The 17324-nt window shown below is 49.9% G+C and overlaps 10 protein-coding genes across 11 annotated transcripts in view; 5 read left to right on the top strand and 5 right to left on the bottom strand.

Annotated features, from left to right (window-relative positions):
• Nucleotides 1-483, top strand: part of FOXG_09410 (uncharacterized protein) — a gene marked incomplete at both ends in the record, with an annotated part of 1171 nt that extends 688 nt beyond the window's left edge. Inside the window, one exon of the mRNA XM_018388556.1 lies at nt 73-483. Within this exon, the coding sequence (XP_018246636.1) occupies nt 73-483 (411 nt within the window). The remainder of the gene's footprint in view (nt 1-72) is intronic.
• A 284-nt stretch (nt 484-767) lies between these two features.
• Nucleotides 768-2282, top strand: FOXG_09409 (uncharacterized protein). The gene has a single exon (XM_018388555.1). The coding sequence runs from the start codon at nt 882-884 to the stop codon at nt 2070-2072; it is 1191 nt and encodes a 396-aa protein (XP_018246635.1). The 5' UTR covers nt 768-881; the 3' UTR covers nt 2073-2282.
• A 103-nt stretch (nt 2283-2385) lies between these two features.
• Nucleotides 2386-3638, top strand: FOXG_09408 (uncharacterized protein). Of its 2 annotated transcripts, XM_018388553.1 has the most exons (5): nt 2386-2706; nt 2772-2798; nt 2851-2987; nt 3038-3272; nt 3322-3638. In XM_018388553.1, exons 1-5 carry the CDS (start codon nt 2505-2507, stop codon nt 3390-3392), a joined length of 672 nt encoding a protein of 223 aa, XP_018246633.1. In that variant the 5' UTR covers nt 2386-2504; the 3' UTR covers nt 3393-3638. The 2 variants fall into 2 exon arrangements, with proteins under 2 accessions (XP_018246633.1, XP_018246634.1); XM_018388554.1 differs by having other exon boundaries at nt 2395-2706; nt 3038-3625.
• A 1341-nt stretch (nt 3639-4979) lies between these two features.
• On the bottom strand, nt 4980-6702 carry FOXG_09407 (uncharacterized protein). Its single transcript, XM_018388552.1, has 2 exons — nt 6369-6702; nt 4980-6302 (listed from the first exon to the last, which is right to left on the bottom strand). The coding sequence occupies exons 1-2, from the start codon at nt 6691-6693 to the stop codon at nt 5197-5199; spliced, it is 1431 nt and encodes a 476-aa protein (XP_018246632.1). The 5' UTR covers nt 6694-6702; the 3' UTR covers nt 4980-5196.
• Nucleotides 6703-7475: 773 nt separating this feature from the next.
• Nucleotides 7476-10771, bottom strand: FOXG_09406 (uncharacterized protein). Its single transcript, XM_018388551.1, has 2 exons — nt 10203-10771; nt 7476-10149 (listed from the first exon to the last, which is right to left on the bottom strand). Exons 1-2 carry the CDS (start codon nt 10545-10547, stop codon nt 7822-7824), a joined length of 2673 nt encoding a protein of 890 aa, XP_018246631.1. The 5' UTR covers nt 10548-10771; the 3' UTR covers nt 7476-7821.
• Nucleotides 10772-10828: 57 nt separating this feature from the next.
• Nucleotides 10829-11836, top strand: FOXG_09405 (uncharacterized protein). Its single transcript, XM_018388550.1, has 3 exons — nt 10829-11050; nt 11100-11197; nt 11274-11836. The coding sequence occupies exons 1-3, from the start codon at nt 10985-10987 to the stop codon at nt 11629-11631; spliced, it is 522 nt and encodes a 173-aa protein (XP_018246630.1). The 5' UTR covers nt 10829-10984; the 3' UTR covers nt 11632-11836.
• Nucleotides 11480-12517, bottom strand: FOXG_09404 (uncharacterized protein). The gene is made up of 2 exons (XM_018388549.1): nt 12138-12517; nt 11480-12078 (listed from the first exon to the last, which is right to left on the bottom strand). Exons 1-2 carry the CDS (start codon nt 12279-12281, stop codon nt 11884-11886), a joined length of 339 nt encoding a protein of 112 aa, XP_018246629.1. The 5' UTR covers nt 12282-12517; the 3' UTR covers nt 11480-11883.
• A 161-nt stretch (nt 12518-12678) lies between these two features.
• FOXG_09402 (histone H4) lies at nt 12679-14535 on the bottom strand. Its single transcript, XM_018388547.1, has 3 exons — nt 14298-14535; nt 14016-14153; nt 12679-13957 (listed from the first exon to the last, which is right to left on the bottom strand). Exons 1-3 carry the CDS (start codon nt 14305-14307, stop codon nt 13794-13796), a joined length of 312 nt encoding a protein of 103 aa, XP_018246627.1. The 5' UTR covers nt 14308-14535; the 3' UTR covers nt 12679-13793.
• On the top strand, nt 12839-13447 carry FOXG_09403 (uncharacterized protein; the record flags this gene model as incomplete). Its single annotated transcript, XM_018388548.1, has 2 exons — nt 12839-13023; nt 13153-13447. 2 exons carry the CDS (start codon nt 12839-12841, stop codon nt 13445-13447), a joined length of 480 nt encoding a protein of 159 aa, XP_018246628.1.
• Nucleotides 14536-15430: 895 nt separating the features above from the next.
• On the bottom strand, nt 15431-17307 carry FOXG_09401 (anaphase-promoting complex subunit 3; the record flags this gene model as incomplete). Its single annotated transcript, XM_018388546.1, has 2 exons — nt 15431-15502; nt 15568-17307. The coding sequence occupies 2 exons, from the start codon at nt 17305-17307 to the stop codon at nt 15431-15433; spliced, it is 1812 nt and encodes a 603-aa protein (XP_018246626.1).
• Between the last annotated feature and the right edge of the window lie 17 nt (nt 17308-17324).

Raw genomic sequence — 17324 nt, 5'->3', positions numbered from 1 at the left:
CCCGTTGGCCTCGCATATCTCAAGGGCTGGAGATGGATCATCAACGAACGCGGCTATGCCAACGTCGTACAGCTCCCTATCGATTCAGACAACGATGAAACGCCAGAAGCTGAAGACAACCGCCAGCCGAGCACAAAGGGCAAAGGAAAGGAGAAGCAGAAGCAGAAGCCCGAGGAGGGTGTATATGGGCTACTGTACCTTGTTCCGGCAGATGACGAAGAGAGCCTCGACAGATATGAGGGCGTTCCATCGGCATATCAGAAGTTCCAGGTGGATGTCAAGTGGGCGAGTGCAAACAAGGAAGAGGACGAGACGCTGAGAGCCTTGGTGTATGTTGATGAGATGAGGGTGGAGGAGGATGTGCCTCGAGAGGAGTACATCGAGCGTATGGAGGATGGAATCGAGGATGCTGTTGAGAATTGGGGGATGGATGAGGACTATGCTGATCGAGTCATGAGGAGATTCTGGATTGAGAAGGACTGATGTTACGGCGACATTGAGATGGATTTATTCTCCAAGGATCTTTGTTGCCTGACGCGTTGTCTTGTGTTCTTTTTGCCATCCTTCTCCTTTGTCAGAGAAAGTTTAGTTCATGCGGTTAGATAGATATACGCTGGGACCAGGGCAGCATTGTTGTTTTGCTTTGACGAAGAAAGGAATCGATACAATGTTTTAGAAGTCCAAACTTGAAGCAAAGGTAGATGCAGTGATGTTACAGCGCATCGACCACTAAACATTCAGTGTCTCTCACTCCTCCAGTTCACCATCCGAACTCTGGTCTCGGACCTCCGAGCTATCCCCGGGCAGCTTGAACCTTTATATAACATCCTCTCGACTTATAAACATCTTTTATAGATTTATTCGGCTGGAATACGGCAATCATGGCAACTTGTAAACCCTTATCACGACCCATCATCCGTTCAGTTAGACTCTCCCAAACCCGCCTGATGACTACCTCAACACCAGCCTCAAGCTTCCCTGCATGGTTTGCCCGTGGCGGAACATCAAACGGTCTCGTCATCCACCGTAAAGATCTTCCCCCAGAATCCCAATGGCATAAAATACTCCCTCCAGTAATGGGCTCGCCCGACCCCTACGGACGCCAGCTCAATGGCATGGGCTCTGGCATCTCGTCGACCTCAAAGATCGTCATCCTTGGATCACCTTCGAGAGAAGACGTGGATGTGGATTTCACATTTGTGCAAGTTGGAATCCGCGATGGAAGCCTCGATATGGCAGGGAATTGCGGCAACATGTCGTCCTTAGTTGGCCCTGCGGCGTGGGATAGTGGGCTGCTGTCGGCTCAGGCCAAGGCTGTCGAGCAGGATGAGAATGGATTGCAGTGGGCCACTGTGCGGTTCTTGAATACCAATACTAATAAGGTCATGAGTTCAAAGTTTCAAGTTGAAGGCGAGCCTCTCAAGTATGCGCATCAAGGAGAGTATGCCATGGACGGGGTTCCAGGAACAGGCTCCAAGGTCATCATGAGCTTCATTGATCCTGCTGGTGCGAAGACCGGCAAAGCTCTTCCAACGGGAAACCCCGTGGATGTCCTCCAACTGCAAGACGGTACCAAGATCAAGGCATCTCTTGTTGATGTGGGAAACCCCGGTGTTTTCATCACTACTGAAAGCTTGGGACTTGCTGATCACATGTCTCTCACACCAGCTATCGTCGAGTCAAACCCCGAACTCAAGAAAAAGCTTGGAGAGATACGTCGAGCCGGTGCTAGTCTCATGGGCCTCGATCCTAACACGGAGAGTGTTCCCAAAATTGTCCTTTTGTTCCCCTCGAGTGATTCGCCAGACGTTGATATCAGATGCCTTACTTTGTCTATGGGCCAGGCACACAAGGCTGTGCCGTTAACTCTAGCGCTCTGCCTCGGGGCTGCTTCCCAAATCAAAGGGACACTTGCGTCTGATCTGATAGGGGGTCAGTCAAAGGAGACGGTTAGTATTGGGCATCCGAGTGGCAAAGTTGACATTGGGACTGTCATTCGAGATGGGAAGATTGAGTCTGCGCAACTCTTACGGACGGCCAGGGTACTCATGAAGGGGGATGTGTACTATTAAGGATTTGATTGAGTGTGTTGTTCACAAGTTTCTGTATATTATTGTCACCATTAGGGATATTGGGGTTGGTTGGCCTACGTTTGCAAGGGTTCAAGTCGGATTTGAATGAGTCGAAACACATGAAATGTCGCCCAACTCAGGCAGTTAGAAATACGACTCTGCAATATATTGATTGATACTACTCCGTCACTACATGAAAATTCATATGTTCAAGAGACAGAATGAAGTTGCATGTGGTTGATGCCATCACGTGATGAACAAGGGGTTAATTAAACCATCACCAAACAACTGCCGTGTGTCTGTCTGTTCAATATTCTGATTACACAAGTCCATTGAGTTTACGCTGGAGCTCAAAGTTCTTCGGTCTCTAATGAGTCCTACTAGTCGACTCTTCTACCTGCTGATGATCATAGATTGTCCCAAAGTTGCACAATGGCTGACCTTAAACATCCATACTTTCCGGTTGACGCCGCTATCCCAGGATATCTCCCCAACAGCACACCAGTGGCAGAGTTGATAGCTACCTTCGGTGCAATCGTTGGTGCTGTGATTGGACTTACACTTTGGCAAACGACACGTACTGCAAAGCCTGTGCGGCCTATCGATAAATTTGCTGCTGCTTGGTTTGCGCTGTGTAAGTCAAGTCCTGCACTTATACAAAAGAAGAGGATGAAAAGACTAACTGGGAGTTGATTGCAGGCGGTTTCTTGCATATCGCCTTTGAAGGTGAGGCAAAGAGAATGACCCCGTCACAACGTCAGGGTGCTTACTTGTCAAGGATACTATCTTGTCTACCGCTATCAACTCCCTGGCATGTCGTCCCTCTTCGCCCAGCTGTGGAAGGAATACACTCTATCAGACTCCCGCTACCTGACCCACGACATCTTCACCGTGAGCGTAGAGACCATCACATGTGTAAGTTAGGCATGCTTCTCTCGCTTCATTGGCTTACACAGCCTCTACAGCTCGCCTGGGGACCCCTCTCATTCCTCGCCGTGGTAGGTATACTTAGGGATTGGCACAGTCGCCACGTCGTGCAGGTCATCGTCTGTACTGCACATGTGTACGGCGTTGCGTTATATTACCTGACCAACTGGAATGAGTCGAGAGTGCGTGGCGTGGCGTACAGCCGCCCGGAGACTCTGTACTTTTGGATCTATTATGTTGGTTTCAACCTGCCTTGGGCCGTTGTACCTCTCGGTGAGTTAGACCATCGACTTCAAGCACCTAGGCTAACTTGAGGATGTAGTGTTGCTACAAGATAGTTGGCTGCAGGTTGCCAGGGCGTTTGCAGCATTGAAAGAGAGGAAGAGGGAGTGATGAATGTAAGGCGTGGAGTACAGGTTGATGCTGTCACAGGTTTCAGGTGAAAGGTCATCTGTGGTAGATAAAAGTAGTGAAACAGCACAGTATACGACAGACTGCTCTAGAATCAAGTTATGGGCAGACACTACACTACACTACAGTGCTATGCAGCACAGTTGGCTGTGTAGACCAAGAAATGCATTGTGTTAGTTGGAGCCCCCTATACAATTCTTACACATCGTCAAGGCAAGCAATCTTCACCTCTAGTCTTTGTGGAAAGCTAGTACGCCTTGTCACGGCTAAGGTGACATCAATGTGGTGTATTGTTTCATAATCACCAAACTCTATTCTCCTCTCGCAGCTCCTTTCCACTCAAGCCTCGCCAAAACAAGGCCTTCTCTACACCGCCAGGGTCTTGCCTCCCCCCTTCACCCTTGTCTCCATCTACACACTATAACCAGTCTAAGCTCATATCCCGTCTCGCCTCGTTTCCATAACCGCTCTTACCGTGCTGTCGGATCCCGAACGTTGTGGGCCGCGCCCATAGCACAAGCACTTGTTGGGGCCCTCAGCTCATCTCCAAGGCTTATTCTGTGGCAAGCCTCTTTGAACCAGTCACTTGGCCTGATGATACCCTTGTTTTCATGCACTTGATGTATACAATTCTCTCCAATTTGTGTTATGACATGCCGTGAGGCTATCGACATTGGCGAGCTGCTCCAGGATTCTCTTCAGAGGCGGTTGCCTATACGCTATGCCAAGTAACAGTAACACGGCACCCCGATGGGCTGGACGCCATATGCATATGCGTGCATAATATCCAGTCGGTGAAGAATATGGTCAGCCACTACGGAGATGAGCTGTTCTCAAATCTACTGGTCATGTTTGACCTTCATTTGTTCATCAACAACAACGTGGTGACACCCTTCGTCTGCACTCAAATTTGTGACATATATCACATTTTCATCTTGTGATATCGTCAAGAGTAGTCATGATATTCGTCTTCACTAACTTGAAGAATCCCTGTTTCCCATGTTAAATCCCTGCTCGAAGCTGCATTAGATTGCACATCAGCCACACGTTCTTTGCCGCCTCATTCGACGACTCCCCTTTATCAATGTCCTCCTAGCGTCGATTAGTTCCCGTTGATCCTGCTATCTCCATGAGGCCATGATCATCAATTATAATGCGTTGCAGTGGTAAAGTTCGAGTCACCACCGTCATGTTGCCGATAAAGTGAGGCGGGGGCTGAGTTAGGTCTCAGTCGCTCAACTTATGGCTGCCCGTGTGCTTTGAAATATCCTGCCAATAGGAGCATAGATCTAGACACAGTATCAGATTATCGACCTCAAATGTTACTCGTCATTATATTCGCACAGGCCTGCAGTAACACAAGTGCAAGTATCAGGGGTAACGGTTCGAATCTGCAGAAAGCACAATAAGGTTTCCTCTAACTAATAGGGACGGCCAGATGCTGAATATGTAACCATTTCAGTTCACGTTCATGGTTGTAAAGTCAAGTTCAACAACGACAACCTCTATTCACAAAGTACCATTCTAGTGTTAACAAGTTTGGCGAAGAATGGCTAAGAAATAAAACATCCCTGACTCAATAACGCGCCGGTGACCCAATGTGCACAGTTTGTTAAGTGGCAGACATCTCTCGTCATCCCAAACTCCCGTCTCAATACCCTAGTTTAACTCACCTATTCAACCCGTTTCGCCTTAGCCGTATGCTCACTGATACATGATTGCCCTCTGAAAAGACTGTGTGGCACCGTCCTCGGTGCTTGTGAGTGGTGCAAAGAAATTTCCTGATTTAGTCCGCAATTTCGACGCTGCTTCGCGAGGAGGCAACCGAGGCAGGACGCGGAGGAGGCGGCATTGGTGGAAAGATGGGGACAATGTTGGCATTGATGATTTCAATCTCGAACTTGGGGATGCTCGAAGTACTGCGGAACAAGGCAGATAAGTCATTTCCAAAAGCCGCGATCTCATAAGTGTCGTCCTCGTCCAGCGTGACACGGCATACCATGGCTCTGAGAAGAGCGTGACCATTGCTAGAACGATTCGGCAGAGGGAGGTACGGTGCCGAAGATGAGTTGACAAACCCCGTGGGGCGCATGTTTGCCTCGTTGACTGCAACTTGCTGGAGGTAGTGAACGGTTGGCGAGACATTGACAAGCATGTTCCTCTTTCCATTGCCTGGCCAGGTAATGTTGAGACGTGCAGGATACGGCTTGCCAACCATGGGCGGAATGGAAATGCTTCTACCTGGTGGTGGAGGAACCATCGAGGGACCTGGTCGAATGCCTGGAATAGGGGCAGGGACTGGTGCCGGTGCTGATGCTTGTGACTGTATTGGCATCGAGTAACCCCATGGTTGAGGGGGAGGGGGACGACCGTGAGATGGCATTCCCGCTGGACGAGGAGGAGATCCCCCCCAAAAAGGGGTACGGCGACTAGTAGGCTCATCACTGTCGCTACCTGAATCTGCCTCTGCTCGGTCTGGTCGTGTGTTGGCTGCTTCGCCAGCCGCTCGGCCACTGCGATGGCTTCGTCGGTGGGAGCGACGGGGAGGAAGTGCAGAATCGCCAGAGTCCGAGGCAAAGGCTTCGCTGTCAGAGGAACTACAAGCAATGACATCTGGTTTCACTGAACCACCGCGCATACCAGATGAGCTCTTGGTAGCACCAGGGGGAAGATCGTAGCCGTGACAGGTTACATACTGATCTACCAAACGAGCCGAGGCCTCGTGAAGCAGTTCGAGTGCACGCTCGGGTCGGGGGGCCTTTTCCTCAAGATATTTGGTGCGTTTCCCGCCTTCTGTCTTGAGAACGAAAGCATGCCACTGACGACTTAGGTCGATCCGAGTCAGGACTTTGAAGTCAGCATCCGAGCTTTCGGCGGACACACGGCAGTTCTCTTTAGTCCGGTCAAATCAGTAACGTATTCACAAATGAATCGGTCAAAGTTAAGATTCAGACTCACGCAGAATGAAACCCTTCGAATCCATAAGATGAGGTGCCATATCTGACTGAGGTGGAAGTGCTGGATCCTGACAGGCTCGACGCAACAAGGTCATTGATGAAGAAAAGGGGTTAGTAAAGGACTGCTCAATGTGCTGAACAGAGGTGATGGCGTGGTAGAGTTGAGCTTTGTAAAAGTGGAAGTGCAATACCTTTATGTAGGAACAGCAAACTGGGTGGTGGTGTGTGGTGTGCCCAGTGTCAAAAACATCTATGTATAATACCTCACACCCAAACAAAGCCTGCAGGGAAGGTGTTTCTAACAAGCCGATAGATGACGCCCCCATGGAATAAGGCGGCCAGTCATGTCTATCCCGGTTTGGGAGGTATGTATAGCCGAGCAATATAGGAGATACTTGGCACAAAGGCTTGCAAAGCAAACGTCGCGCAAAGGCCGCGATGCTCTGACTTTGATTCCCGTTACCGAGGCCATTTCTCGTAATTCATGCCGTGTAAGTCTGGTAGAGTCCAACAGCAGACAATTCGTAATCGTGATACCACGAAGCGCCTTGGTAGAACCTCATAAGAAGACACGTCGTGGACTATCGTGGCTATCCGCAGAGAAACCAAAATAGGTATTGTTCCATGGGCTAATGGCCAATGGCTGATACCAGGAACGGACACTATGCATTCCGACAGACTGCGGGCTGCATTTAAGGCAACCTATTTGGGCCAGTAGATGCCCAAGGATCTCCCTGTATTGTTCGTGTGTGGTAAGCACCCAACCAACCGTGCTCAAGTTTCTGCCTCGTTGTGTCCTTCAGCTTGTCACACAACCACAAAACCAAAGCAAATACGTTCTTTCTTGGTTTCCGAGCTTTATTCTCGTTTCTTTTTAGGAAATCATACACAAACTAGAATAAAACAATTAGCAAACGCTCAAGAAACCAAACAGTCATCGTGTAGCCACAAAAAAGCTCAGCAAGTTGATTCATAGCTGCGATTCGCCTCGTGAGAATGATTGGCCCACAGCCAAGCACAACGTACCAGCCTGTCTCAACTCAACTTCTCAACAAAGTAATATATTTCGCTGATAATAAAAAGGGGGCTTGTCAGCCCAATTGTGTTGCCGCGGAGTTATAGATAGGGATGCCAAAGCCTTGTTTCCTTGGTCAATCGTTTTTGCTTTTGGTCGAGTTGTCTTGTTATCCAGGATATGTGCTTGGCAATCGTGTATGTAATTGTTGCTATGACGATCTCTGCCTTAACTTCGAATTGCCCCTCTCTGCTGGCTTCAATGTGTAAAGATGCCAATGAGAGACAGTCTTAGGTTTGACTACTTCACTTGCCTCCCATTGCGAAGAATGGTTGTCCTGGGAAAATTTTTGTCAAGGAATGAGAGAATGGATAGAAATCCAACGGAAGCACTTCTTATTATACTCTGCAGAGTCGTAGGTATCGTACATATATCAGTTTCAGACACTGGTTTGCAGCCGTTCCAGTCGTGCAGTGACAGCATCCACCAAGGCTGTTTCTCTTGATAGAAGTCCTTGGACCTGCTGCAACTTCGCCCGGCGAACCTCTTGTGGGATCCGTAACTCGGCCGAAGGTGTAGCGGGCCCATCCGTCGCCCCTGTCGCCTTGTTCATGGCCTCCACTTCGGCAGTAAGGTCAGCCTGCAGGTGCTTAATGTCTTCCAGACGTTTCCACAGCTGCTTAGCCTGTGCCGGTGTCGCCTTGGATTTGCCTGATGCCAGCTCCGCGTAATCCGGAGCCGAGATGCTGGCTTCCATGGACTTCACTTCCTCAACAAAGGCACGTTCCTTGGCACTCAAGTCACGCGTGGTCGCCTTACCTACAATCTTGCGTAGGTTTTCGAGGCGCTCAGTCAGCCGGTCCTGGCGGTCCCTTGCTGCACTAACTCGCCGATCGTACATGGCATTATCCGCCTCTCCATCACGGTGCGACCCGTTAATTGTGTCGATCTTACCCTTTACCTCGTTCGCCTTCATGACTTGTTGCTTAAGCTCACTCTGAAGAAGTTCACATCGCCGGAATACTTCAGCCGCAGCCATTCCAAGGCGATGCGTCTCATCTGCCAAGACCTTATGCGCATCGGTAAAGATTTGCAACGTAAGTGGGCTTAGTCTTACTTCCTGGTTGACAACTGTCTTGTGACGGGATGTGCGGAGCCTCTCAAGCAGTGTAGGCAGAGCAGAGCCCTCATCAAATGTATGAGACGGGTTGAACACGGGGCGAGGCTCATAAAAGTCCAGTGGTGCCATACTAGCTTCCCGTTCATAGCTGGGGCTTTCTTGACGAATTGGAGCAAGATCGACTTCTGGTGTGTCGAAGGTCAGGGCGATGGGCTCGTAGGGAGTCGCTGAAAGGAGAAAGTAGCCAACGTCAGGGTCTCGCAGAACATTGCATGCAGCTAAGGGCACCGCAATATCGGCAGTGGGTTGTGAGTAGATGCGGTCCCTTGTAGACTGAGAGTTGACAAGCAGGCCAATTCTAAAGTCAGTTCCTGCTTCGGAATCTCCATTCAACTCGCTCTCAAGACGGAAGATCCAGGAAGTAAGAGAAATAAATGTGATCGCAGCATGGTGTGTGACAAAGAAGTTGTAGCGAGATGTGACGTCGTTGCTGAAAACTGGCCAGCTATCCTCATTCACTTCCACGGGTGTCATTGTATCAATGGCCTGGAAGGAAAGAAGAGATGGAGTTTCAGCTTCAGCAAGTAGCCGACCAAGTTTATTCTTGTTCTTGGGTGGCAGCCATTGAGCCTGGACACCCTCGAGATCAAGATATACGCGAACTTGGCCGCTCGTTGACAAGAGGCAGAGCACGGTCAGAGAAAGGCCTTCTTGATCCCCGTCGTCCATATCCAAATCTTCTTCTTCGCCCATCATAAGCTGCTCCGTCTCTGTCTTCTTGCCGATGACGAGCATATCGGTAACCGATGTATCCAGCTCATCACCTGTATCAGGATCTGACTGAAGCTCAAAAGGGCCTTGCAGGCGAGGAATGATTCCCGGTCGAGTTGGTCGCGTGTAAATCTCCGTCACAGGCTCACCAATCGGCCCCTCCATGATTGTTGGCTCTTGGGAATCTAGCTCTCCCATCCATTCTAATTGCTGTTGGGCAAGTAACTTTTCCTGCTCTCCAACATCCGGATCATCCTCGATACTTGCAACAGTAGTGACGATCGATACCGACAGAGAAGGGATTAATGTTGGGGGGGGTGCCCATTTCTGAGGCAGCAAAGGACACAAGGCGTACACATCTCCTTCTCGCATCGCCACCCACAACGTCATGGGGTTCCAACCGCCAGCCCCTTTAGTAGAGAAACTGGCAGCAGCCACCTCCATTTCGAACGAATCAGGTGAGAAGGCGGTATTGGTGGCCGCTGCTGAGGCAGAAAAGTCCTGATCCAGAGTGGTACCGTCCACCAGTTTCTTCAGGTCAACAGACGTAGTAGGTGTGTCGAAGGACCATCGATCGGTGGTGGACAATTCCCATACACGTACGATAGCATCCGCGGTAGTCGTAACGATACAAGAGCCACTGACGCCCAAAGGATGCCAGAGGGCCGAGACGATAGGAGATCGAGAGGTAACGTGAGTGGTTGGACCAAGCGTGAAGATCTTTGGTTTAAGAGGGCCAGCATCTTCACTGGTAAGGTGTGAGGGATCAGGGAGCACGCAGATATGGACAGTATGTGCGGTCAGAATGGCCAAAAAGTTCGAGTTCGGGGAGATGATCAGCTGTCGAATGTCGTCGGCAACGGGAGTCTTGATTGTCTGCGCAGTGACAAGTTAGCTACCGATTTATAAGTCATGATACTCGAACATACCCTTAATCCAGCAGCGCTCTCTAGGCTCTCGTCATCGAATGGCTGTGTAGAGTCCTCACGCTTGATTCGAATGCCCTGCGATGATCCTCTCTTTGAATAACGATTTGCCCATTCATCCTTCAAGTACGCAAGATCACCCCAACGGATTTCGCGACCAACAGCAACAAATACTTCAGTCCCTCGATGAGCAATGGTTCGTCGCGGACCAGGAATGGTTTTCTTCTTGGACGAATATGCTGACTCCAAACTACGAGACTTGGACGCCTCAGATGATGGCTCAAACAGACGATGGCCGGGAGCGTTGCTGGACAGCCAAGCCGCCGAATAGCTCTTAACCTTAGGCATGGTGAGAGGACAAAGTCAAACTTCGTTGGCGAATATGTTTGCACAGCTTCGCGAAGCTGGCGAGGTGAGAATGCGAGCTATATGAGCTACTCAGAGTAGTTGTAGCTGAGCGCAAGTCGCGATCTTTGAATGTTTGGAAGAAAATAACGAGGCTGAAGGCCTGGGGCTGGCGCACGATCCGTCACTCAAAGCTTTAGCGCTTGTAACCACAGCACCAAGAGGCAGGGTATAAGTGAATGCCACATGCACCGCCACACTTGTCTGCAGGGCCCACTCTCATGGCAAGGCTGCTCTTGTTACACCAACATCTATCGTCTCAGCTGTTGAAGCTCAAGAAGCAAATACAGTACCTTGTTGCGCGCAATTACCCATTCTGATAAATCCGAACCCTTTCCGATTCATCTTCGAAACCCGCGATAAGTGAAGGTCACAAGACAATGCGACCAGGCGTCAGAAACACTGTAGAGCGGCTCGACAGGCCGAGCGCCTACTATCAGAACCGCGTATGGTATCTGCCCACGCTTTTCGAACCACTTATTAACACCATGCTAGAACAAGAGGAGACGCGATCGCGATGACGACCATGACCAACCTTCAGAGCCCCAGGCTGACCCTCTAGCCAATGCCACAACCCTCTATGTCGGCAACCTGTATGTTTTCCTCGCTACAATGCTTACAATACCACAGCGATCAATTGCATAAGGCTGACTTTCATCGCGCCAACAGATCCTTCTACACAACCGAAGAGCAGGTCTATGAACTTTTCGCAAAGTGCGGCGAGATCAAGCGCCTCGTCATGGGTCTCGACCGCTTCAACAAAACGCCTTGCGGTTTCTGCTTTGTTGAGTACTACACACACCAGGACGCCCTCGACTGCCTAAAATACATTGGCGGCACCAAGCTCGACGAGCGCATCATCCGTACCGACCTGGATCCCGGCTTTGAAGAGGGACGTCAATTTGGCCGTGGTAAATCTGGTGGTCAAGTTCGCGACGAGTACCGTGAGGACTTCGATGAGGGCAGAGGAGGTGTTGGCAGAGCGATACAAGCCGAAGAGCGAGACGAATACGCCGAGGGGAAGTAATTGGGCAGTAGGGAAGCGGCGGTTGTCCGTAACGGCCGATTAGGACTCGATACCCTTAGATTTTCAAAACACAGAGCCTTCGATATTTGGGGAAATAGCTGCATCCCCTCTTCTATGTGCATATATGGTATTTCTTTCCTTATCTTCTATCCCAATGCGTGCCACTGGTCTGCTCCTTCACCAGCATTTGAGACCGTCTCCAAAGCCTTTTGTTTTGTATCATATCGGGAAATGTGGTCGTCACATTGCCTCTCAAGTTCGTAGGTGAAACATAGGTGTTGTACATAGATCCCAATGCGGATCTGCCTGCAAATCCCGCCATGGGATGAATACGCCGTTCTCCGTTAGATCCTCAACTCGATTGTCCTGCCTCCAATTCTGCAAAATCGCCTTTCTAGTAACCAGGAGGGTTGATTCGCTGGGATACCCTTGTCCACTTGGGCAGTTCTGTGCAATTGTCAGCATTGAAATCCGGGCAATTGGGTAATCTGAGCAGAGTGACATACTGTGAATGCCCTTGCGGTAACGCTTGGCCTTGCGGTCGAACATGGTATATTTGTCCTTTGGTAGCATCTCAGCCTCGGTGGGCATCTCAGCCTTCCATCGCTCAAGAGCCTCGAGGGTCTGTCCTTTCTTGGCGAGAGCTGCATCAACAGTTGCTACAACATTGTCGACAGCTCGCAGGCGAAGTCGGTGGCGGCGTTTCTGGAACTTGGACAACCGCCAGGGGATCTTCCAAAGAAGGCCACTTGAGAGAGGATTCGTAATGCGGAATGCGCCGAACATTGTCGAATAGCGTTACGGGTTGGAGACACAATCAGAGGAGTCTTTGGTGATTGCCGAATGAACGTCAACTTTTTCCCGGTAGCCAGCGGCTATTGAGCCGCGCAGACGCTTAGCGCAGGAAAGCTGGTTGGCTGCATTGGCGGAGAAGCTCAGCGGAACATTGTGAGAGCCGGATACAGTGGGCGGCGTGTCAGTGGGGAGTGGTAGGTACTCCAGTGGGGGGGCTTCCATTTACTACTAAGGTAGCTAGCCTAGTCCAGAGCAATGCAGACGTCTATTCATTCATTCTGTTCATTATAAGTAGGGTATGCGACAGCATCGACAGCATCGACGTGGCGCCTCCAGAGCTTTGAATAAATCGCCTCCACTCAGCGAAACCAAAGGATATTGCTAGACCGCGGCCGATGCAACACACAGCACCATGAGTTACTACTTCGCCATCGTCGGCACTCAGGACAACCCTCTATTCGAGCATGAGTTTGGCACCTCTAAACAGGGCGGTGACGGCCAGTCGCGCTTCAGCGATCAAGTCCGCCATTTGAACCAGTTCATCTTACATTCCAGTCTTGATATTGCAGAGGAGGTCCAGTGGTCACATGGACAGATGTGAGTTGTACCCACACGTTCGAAGAGGGTGGTTTTGAAGCAGGCAAGGGGTTGCGCATGGCCGGTTCAAAGAAAAGTGACACGACGCGACATAATACTAAACTCTGTTTCTTCTACAGGTATCTCAAGTGTATTGACAAGTTCTTCAACAACTACATATCATGCTTTCGTCACCGCCGGCAACGTCAAATTTCTCCTGCTCCATCAACCCATCATCCCGACAGGAACATCATCACGGTCATCAACTGCCATCGGGGCTAATCCCACAAGTCCAGCTACTGAAGAAGCCATCAAAATGTTCTTTACGGAAGTTTATGAGAATTGGGTCAAGGCTATCATGAGTCCCTTCTACCGCGCCAACATGGAGGTGCGTAGCCCTGTCTTCAGAACGAGGGTAGCGGCAGCTGGGAGGAAATACCTTTGAATGTTGACAGGAAAGTTACTTGTTCTTATGATACCATGTTTTCAACTTAATACAATACAGTAAATCTGATGCTCGCATCTTGATACGGGTGCCTAAGTTCTCTATTATACTAGCTGTAATAATGTGGGCAGGCCATAAATCACGAGGGTATATGCCTAGAGTAATGGAGAATTATGAAGTGATCAATGTTCAATGTGGTATTCATTTGCAAGGTCGTCTTCCATGACGCCTATGGTAATATCATATCCGTTTCCCCAACGCCTTAGTCAAATACATCCATCCCAGTGCCGTACAAGCGCAACTGAATAATCCTTCTCAAGAGCGAACCATCAAGGTAGAAAGTTGTTTAACCACCGAAACCATAGAGGGTACGTCCCTGGCGCTTGAGAGCGTAGACTACGTCGAGGGAGGTGACAGTCTTGCGCTTGGCGTGCTCAGTGTAGGTGACAGCGTCGCGGATGACACCCTCGAGGAAGGTCTTGAGAACACCACGGGTCTCCTCGTAGATCACTAAGGCAGAAGGTTAGCATCTTCATAATGTGGAAATGCATTGCTGTGGTCAACTTACTGGCAGAAATACGCTTGACACCGCCACGACGAGCGAGACGTCGGATAGCGGGCTTGGTGATTCCTTGAATGTTGTCTCGCAAAATCTTTCGGTGACGCTTGGCACCGCCCTTGCCGAGGCCCTTGCCGCCCTTGCCACCTAACATGAAGCGTTAGTATATGTTTACGAGTGAAGCTTGGAGTTGAATGCGATTCATCAACGCGTCATAATGGTCAGCACCGACGGCCATGCATCGACGCGAAAGAATGCATCAAAAAAAAAGAAACAAAAATAAGTACTTACGTCCAGTCATGATGATAGATGAAGGTGATAAAGTCTTGATGAAAAGAGATGAATGTGGCGCGTTATCGCGATGTTGTAGATGACGTTGAGACGCGTTGAAGATGCGGAGTGAGAAGAGTGAAAGGGAAAAAAAACGCTGCGGGGAGGGGCGAGAAGGGGAGGAATAAATACGTGTAGGCAATCAGTAAAAAACAACAACTGTAGGCGCCAGAAATCACTGCTAAAATGCGGGCAGGATCAGTGAAAAAATGGACACCGAATTCGCTATAATTGAGGCGCTTTGCCGTTTTCGGATGCCCGCGTGAGGGATGCTGTGGTTCGATTTTTTGATTGGCTGATAACTCAGATCACTCCCGTTGTGCCAGGTCCAGCTGCAGCCAGAATTTGGAGGTGGGGAGTGGGTCAGTTCTTTGAGGACGACGTGCATTGAGTTGCGCCACTGTGCTGCTGTTCTGAGGTAGTTAATCTAAAAAAGAGCTCGAGTCACGTCGACTCTTTTTCTTAAAACTGCTCAAATGGCGTATTATTGGAACACCTTGGGGATCAACCTGTTTGCCTTACCTGCATGCAGATACATCCATTATAGCAATATGGACTTCGATGCAATTTTGCGTAGGGAGATTGCGTGAAGCTCTTGTTGCATCGAGTTAGTAGGAAGGTTGTTTTACCGACCTACCTGAATAGCCTCATCACGGCACAGCAAGTCTACCGAAATGTGAATTCGCAACAACAACGGGCTCAACTTTTTGACTCTGATTATCAGGGTATCTATCCATCAACTCGCCGCATCTCTGAATGCCTATTCCCGTAATGTACAGGTATCTCAACGCGTGAATGTATGCTGCTCATGCTACATATACACAAAGCAAAGTCGCTTTTTCCATTTGCACAGCACGCGCGAGTCAGGCCGCTTAAGAAGCCTATTCATACCAGAAAACGCCGATGCCATGCCCATGCTCTCGTAACAAAGTCAACAGTAGCGCCGACCGCCGGTCCTCATCCCATATATTCGACCCTCGCAATACGAATCAGTGCCACCACATCCCATATACTTCATTATGCCGATCGTCCCAAAACCAAGGCTACCTAACGCAAGTGCAGACTCGTTAAAATCGCAATGTTCATTACAATCATCACATCATCGAGTCGTCCATCTCCACGTCGTCCTCGAAACTCTCAATTGCTTCTTTGATCTGTTGGCTTGCCTGTTTTGTGGTCAGTATGGACGGTACATAACAGCACATAATTGTGAGGTGTTCTGTTGGCTTACCTTGGGATCCAGGGCAAGGGCAATAGTAAAGTGACGCACTGAGAGCTGCTTTTCGCCCATGCTTCTATACAGTTTGCCGAGGAGGAAGTGAACTGTCGCCTCATCTGGCGCCAGATCCTTAAGTATCATCAGCTCCTTTTGTGCCGCATCTAATTGACCAACAGCAAGCAGTGCTCTGGCCTTCTTGTATCGAGTTTGGGCTGCACGAGGTGCGAGGTCAACTGCTTTGCTATAAGCTTGCAGAGCAGGCATTATTTGCTTCTGCTTCTCTAGCACTGTTCCAATGCAAGTTATCAGCACTGCATTGTTGGGGTTGATGCTTTGGGCTGCATGGAAGTGCGTGTACGCCTTATCGTAAGCGCCGAGACGTTCCTGGACCCTTCCTATGCCATAGTAGGCATTGTAATGGCGTCGGTCGGCTGATATTGCTTGACGATATGCCGTGAGTGCCTTATCATATTCTTCGTTGGTAACATGCTCGTGTCCTTGCAAGGTGAAAGCATAGGCGAATTTGGGATCTAGTTGAGTGGCTCGCTTGAAACACTTGAGTGCTTGTTCATGGTCACGTGCCAATGACCAAGCATTGCCTAACGCACACCAAGCCTGCGGCGAAAGCCATGCAGAATCAACCAACTCATGTGCGAGAAAAGACAGGTCCGTCTCCCGTCTTAGATGCCAGAGAACTGTAGAGTATACCTCCATATCCTCGAGTCGTGAAGGTGCTTGCACACGCATCTTCCTGAAGAACTTCTCAGACTCGGCATATGAAGCCTGCTCAAAGTGAGCTCGACCCATCTGTGCCAAAACCCACGGTGTGTTTTGGTGAGACATTGGAAGCGATTGAAAATGCTGAAGGCTCTCGGTGCATTGGAACTGGGATAATGAGTAGTATCCGTTTGCTAGCTTCTTGACAAGATCGAGCAGCCATCTAAGTCCTTCTTCGAGCTTTTGAGCATCAAGCTCCGATGTCTTGTGCACCGGCGGTGGAGGGGGGATCTCCTTGGCTTTCGGTAGCTCGCTGTGGTCTATATCGGCTTGTGCCTCTTCGAGAGGTTTGCGATTACCACTAACCACGCGGCCAACACTAGAGCCACTTGATCCAGGTCGAACGATTCGAGAAATTGGGGGCCTAGCCTTCTTCAGCTCCCTGACGGCCGAAGTTCCCATGCCGGCCGCGCCTGAGTTTGCTTTGGACGACGGTCTAAACATGTTGAGCCTTGCACTACGTCGAGTTGTCGCTGGCTCTTCTGAGTTTGTCGTTCGCTGTGCCGGGTGTCCCGATACAGTCCGTTTTCTTTCCGCCGCTGGTATAGACGATCGCAACGATGCTGAGGGTGCGGCGTTAGACGCATCAGTCATCACATTTTCTGTAGATTGTTCTTGGTGCCCCTTGTCTTGCGCCCTTGTGCGTCGAGATCCTATGCGATAATTCATTCGTGGGGGTGCCTCCTGCGCCTGGTCGATAGCTTGGGCATGCCGCGTCCTTCGAGGTGGAGCCTGAGGAGGCTCATGGGAATGGCCAATGCGAGATGATGTCGTAACCGAAGACATCGTACCTGGAGGTGTCTCCATGCCGTCGAAACCAGAGCTGCTGTTAGTCGATGTTGCATAGCGCATGCGTCCCTCTTGGATCTTCTGCATGAATTCGCTCTTATCGACTTCCTGGCCAGAGTCGCCGTTAGTAAGCTCATGGATGGTTGGGGAATGACTGGAGCTGAAGGGATCGCTTGCAACATCCATTGTAGCATTCCGTTGGA

The sequence above is a fragment of the Fusarium oxysporum genome, chromosome 9 (genome assembly GCF_000149955.1).
Source record: "Fusarium oxysporum f. sp. lycopersici 4287 chromosome 9, whole genome shotgun sequence".
NCBI lineage: Eukaryota > Fungi > Ascomycota > Sordariomycetes > Hypocreales > Nectriaceae > Fusarium > Fusarium oxysporum.
Note: the sequence above shows the minus strand (reverse complement) of the source record. Positions and strands in the feature narration are given on the sequence as shown.

Bases quoted from the DNA above. Each gene is read 5' to 3' on its own strand.
- FOXG_09409 (XM_018388555.1), top strand. From the start codon at position 882: ATGGCAACTTGTAAACCCTTATCACGACCCATCATCCGTTCAGTTAGA.
- FOXG_09408 (XM_018388553.1), top strand. From the start codon at position 2,505: ATGGCTGACCTTAAACATCCATACTTTCCGGTTGACGCCGCTATCCCA. The intron at 2,707-2,771 runs GTAAGTCAAGTC...AGTTGATTGCAG, and splicing joins TGCTGCTTGGTTTGCGCTGT to GCGGTTTCTTGCATATCGCC. The intron at 3,273-3,321 runs GTGAGTTAGACC...TTGAGGATGTAG, and splicing joins TTGGGCCGTTGTACCTCTCG to TGTTGCTACAAGATAGTTGG.
- FOXG_09407 (XM_018388552.1), bottom strand. From the start codon at position 6,693: ATGGGGGCGTCATCTATCGGCTTGTTAGAAACACCTTCCCTGCAGGCT. The intron at 6,303-6,368 runs GTGAGTCTGAAT...ACCGGACTAAAG, and splicing joins TTCGAAGGGTTTCATTCTGC to AGAACTGCCGTGTGTCCGCC.
- FOXG_09406 (XM_018388551.1), bottom strand. From the start codon at position 10,547: ATGCCTAAGGTTAAGAGCTATTCGGCGGCTTGGCTGTCCAGCAACGCT. The intron at 10,150-10,202 runs GTATGTTCGAGT...GTCACTGCGCAG, and splicing joins AGAGCGCTGCTGGATTAAGG to ACAATCAAGACTCCCGTTGC.
- FOXG_09405 (XM_018388550.1), top strand. From the start codon at position 10,985: ATGCGACCAGGCGTCAGAAACACTGTAGAGCGGCTCGACAGGCCGAGC. The intron at 11,051-11,099 runs GTATGGTATCTG...ACACCATGCTAG, and splicing joins GCGCCTACTATCAGAACCGC to AACAAGAGGAGACGCGATCG. The intron at 11,198-11,273 runs GTATGTTTTCCT...TCGCGCCAACAG, and splicing joins ACCCTCTATGTCGGCAACCT to ATCCTTCTACACAACCGAAG.
- FOXG_09404 (XM_018388549.1), bottom strand. From the start codon at position 12,281: ATGCAGCTCTCGCCAAGAAAGGACAGACCCTCGAGGCTCTTGAGCGAT. The intron at 12,079-12,137 runs GTATGTCACTCT...ACAATTGCACAG, and splicing joins TTACCGCAAGGGCATTCACA to AACTGCCCAAGTGGACAAGG.
- FOXG_09402 (XM_018388547.1), bottom strand. The intron at 13,958-14,015 runs GTAAGTTGACCA...CTTCTGCCTTAG, and splicing joins TGTCAAGCGTATTTCTGCCA to TGATCTACGAGGAGACCCGT.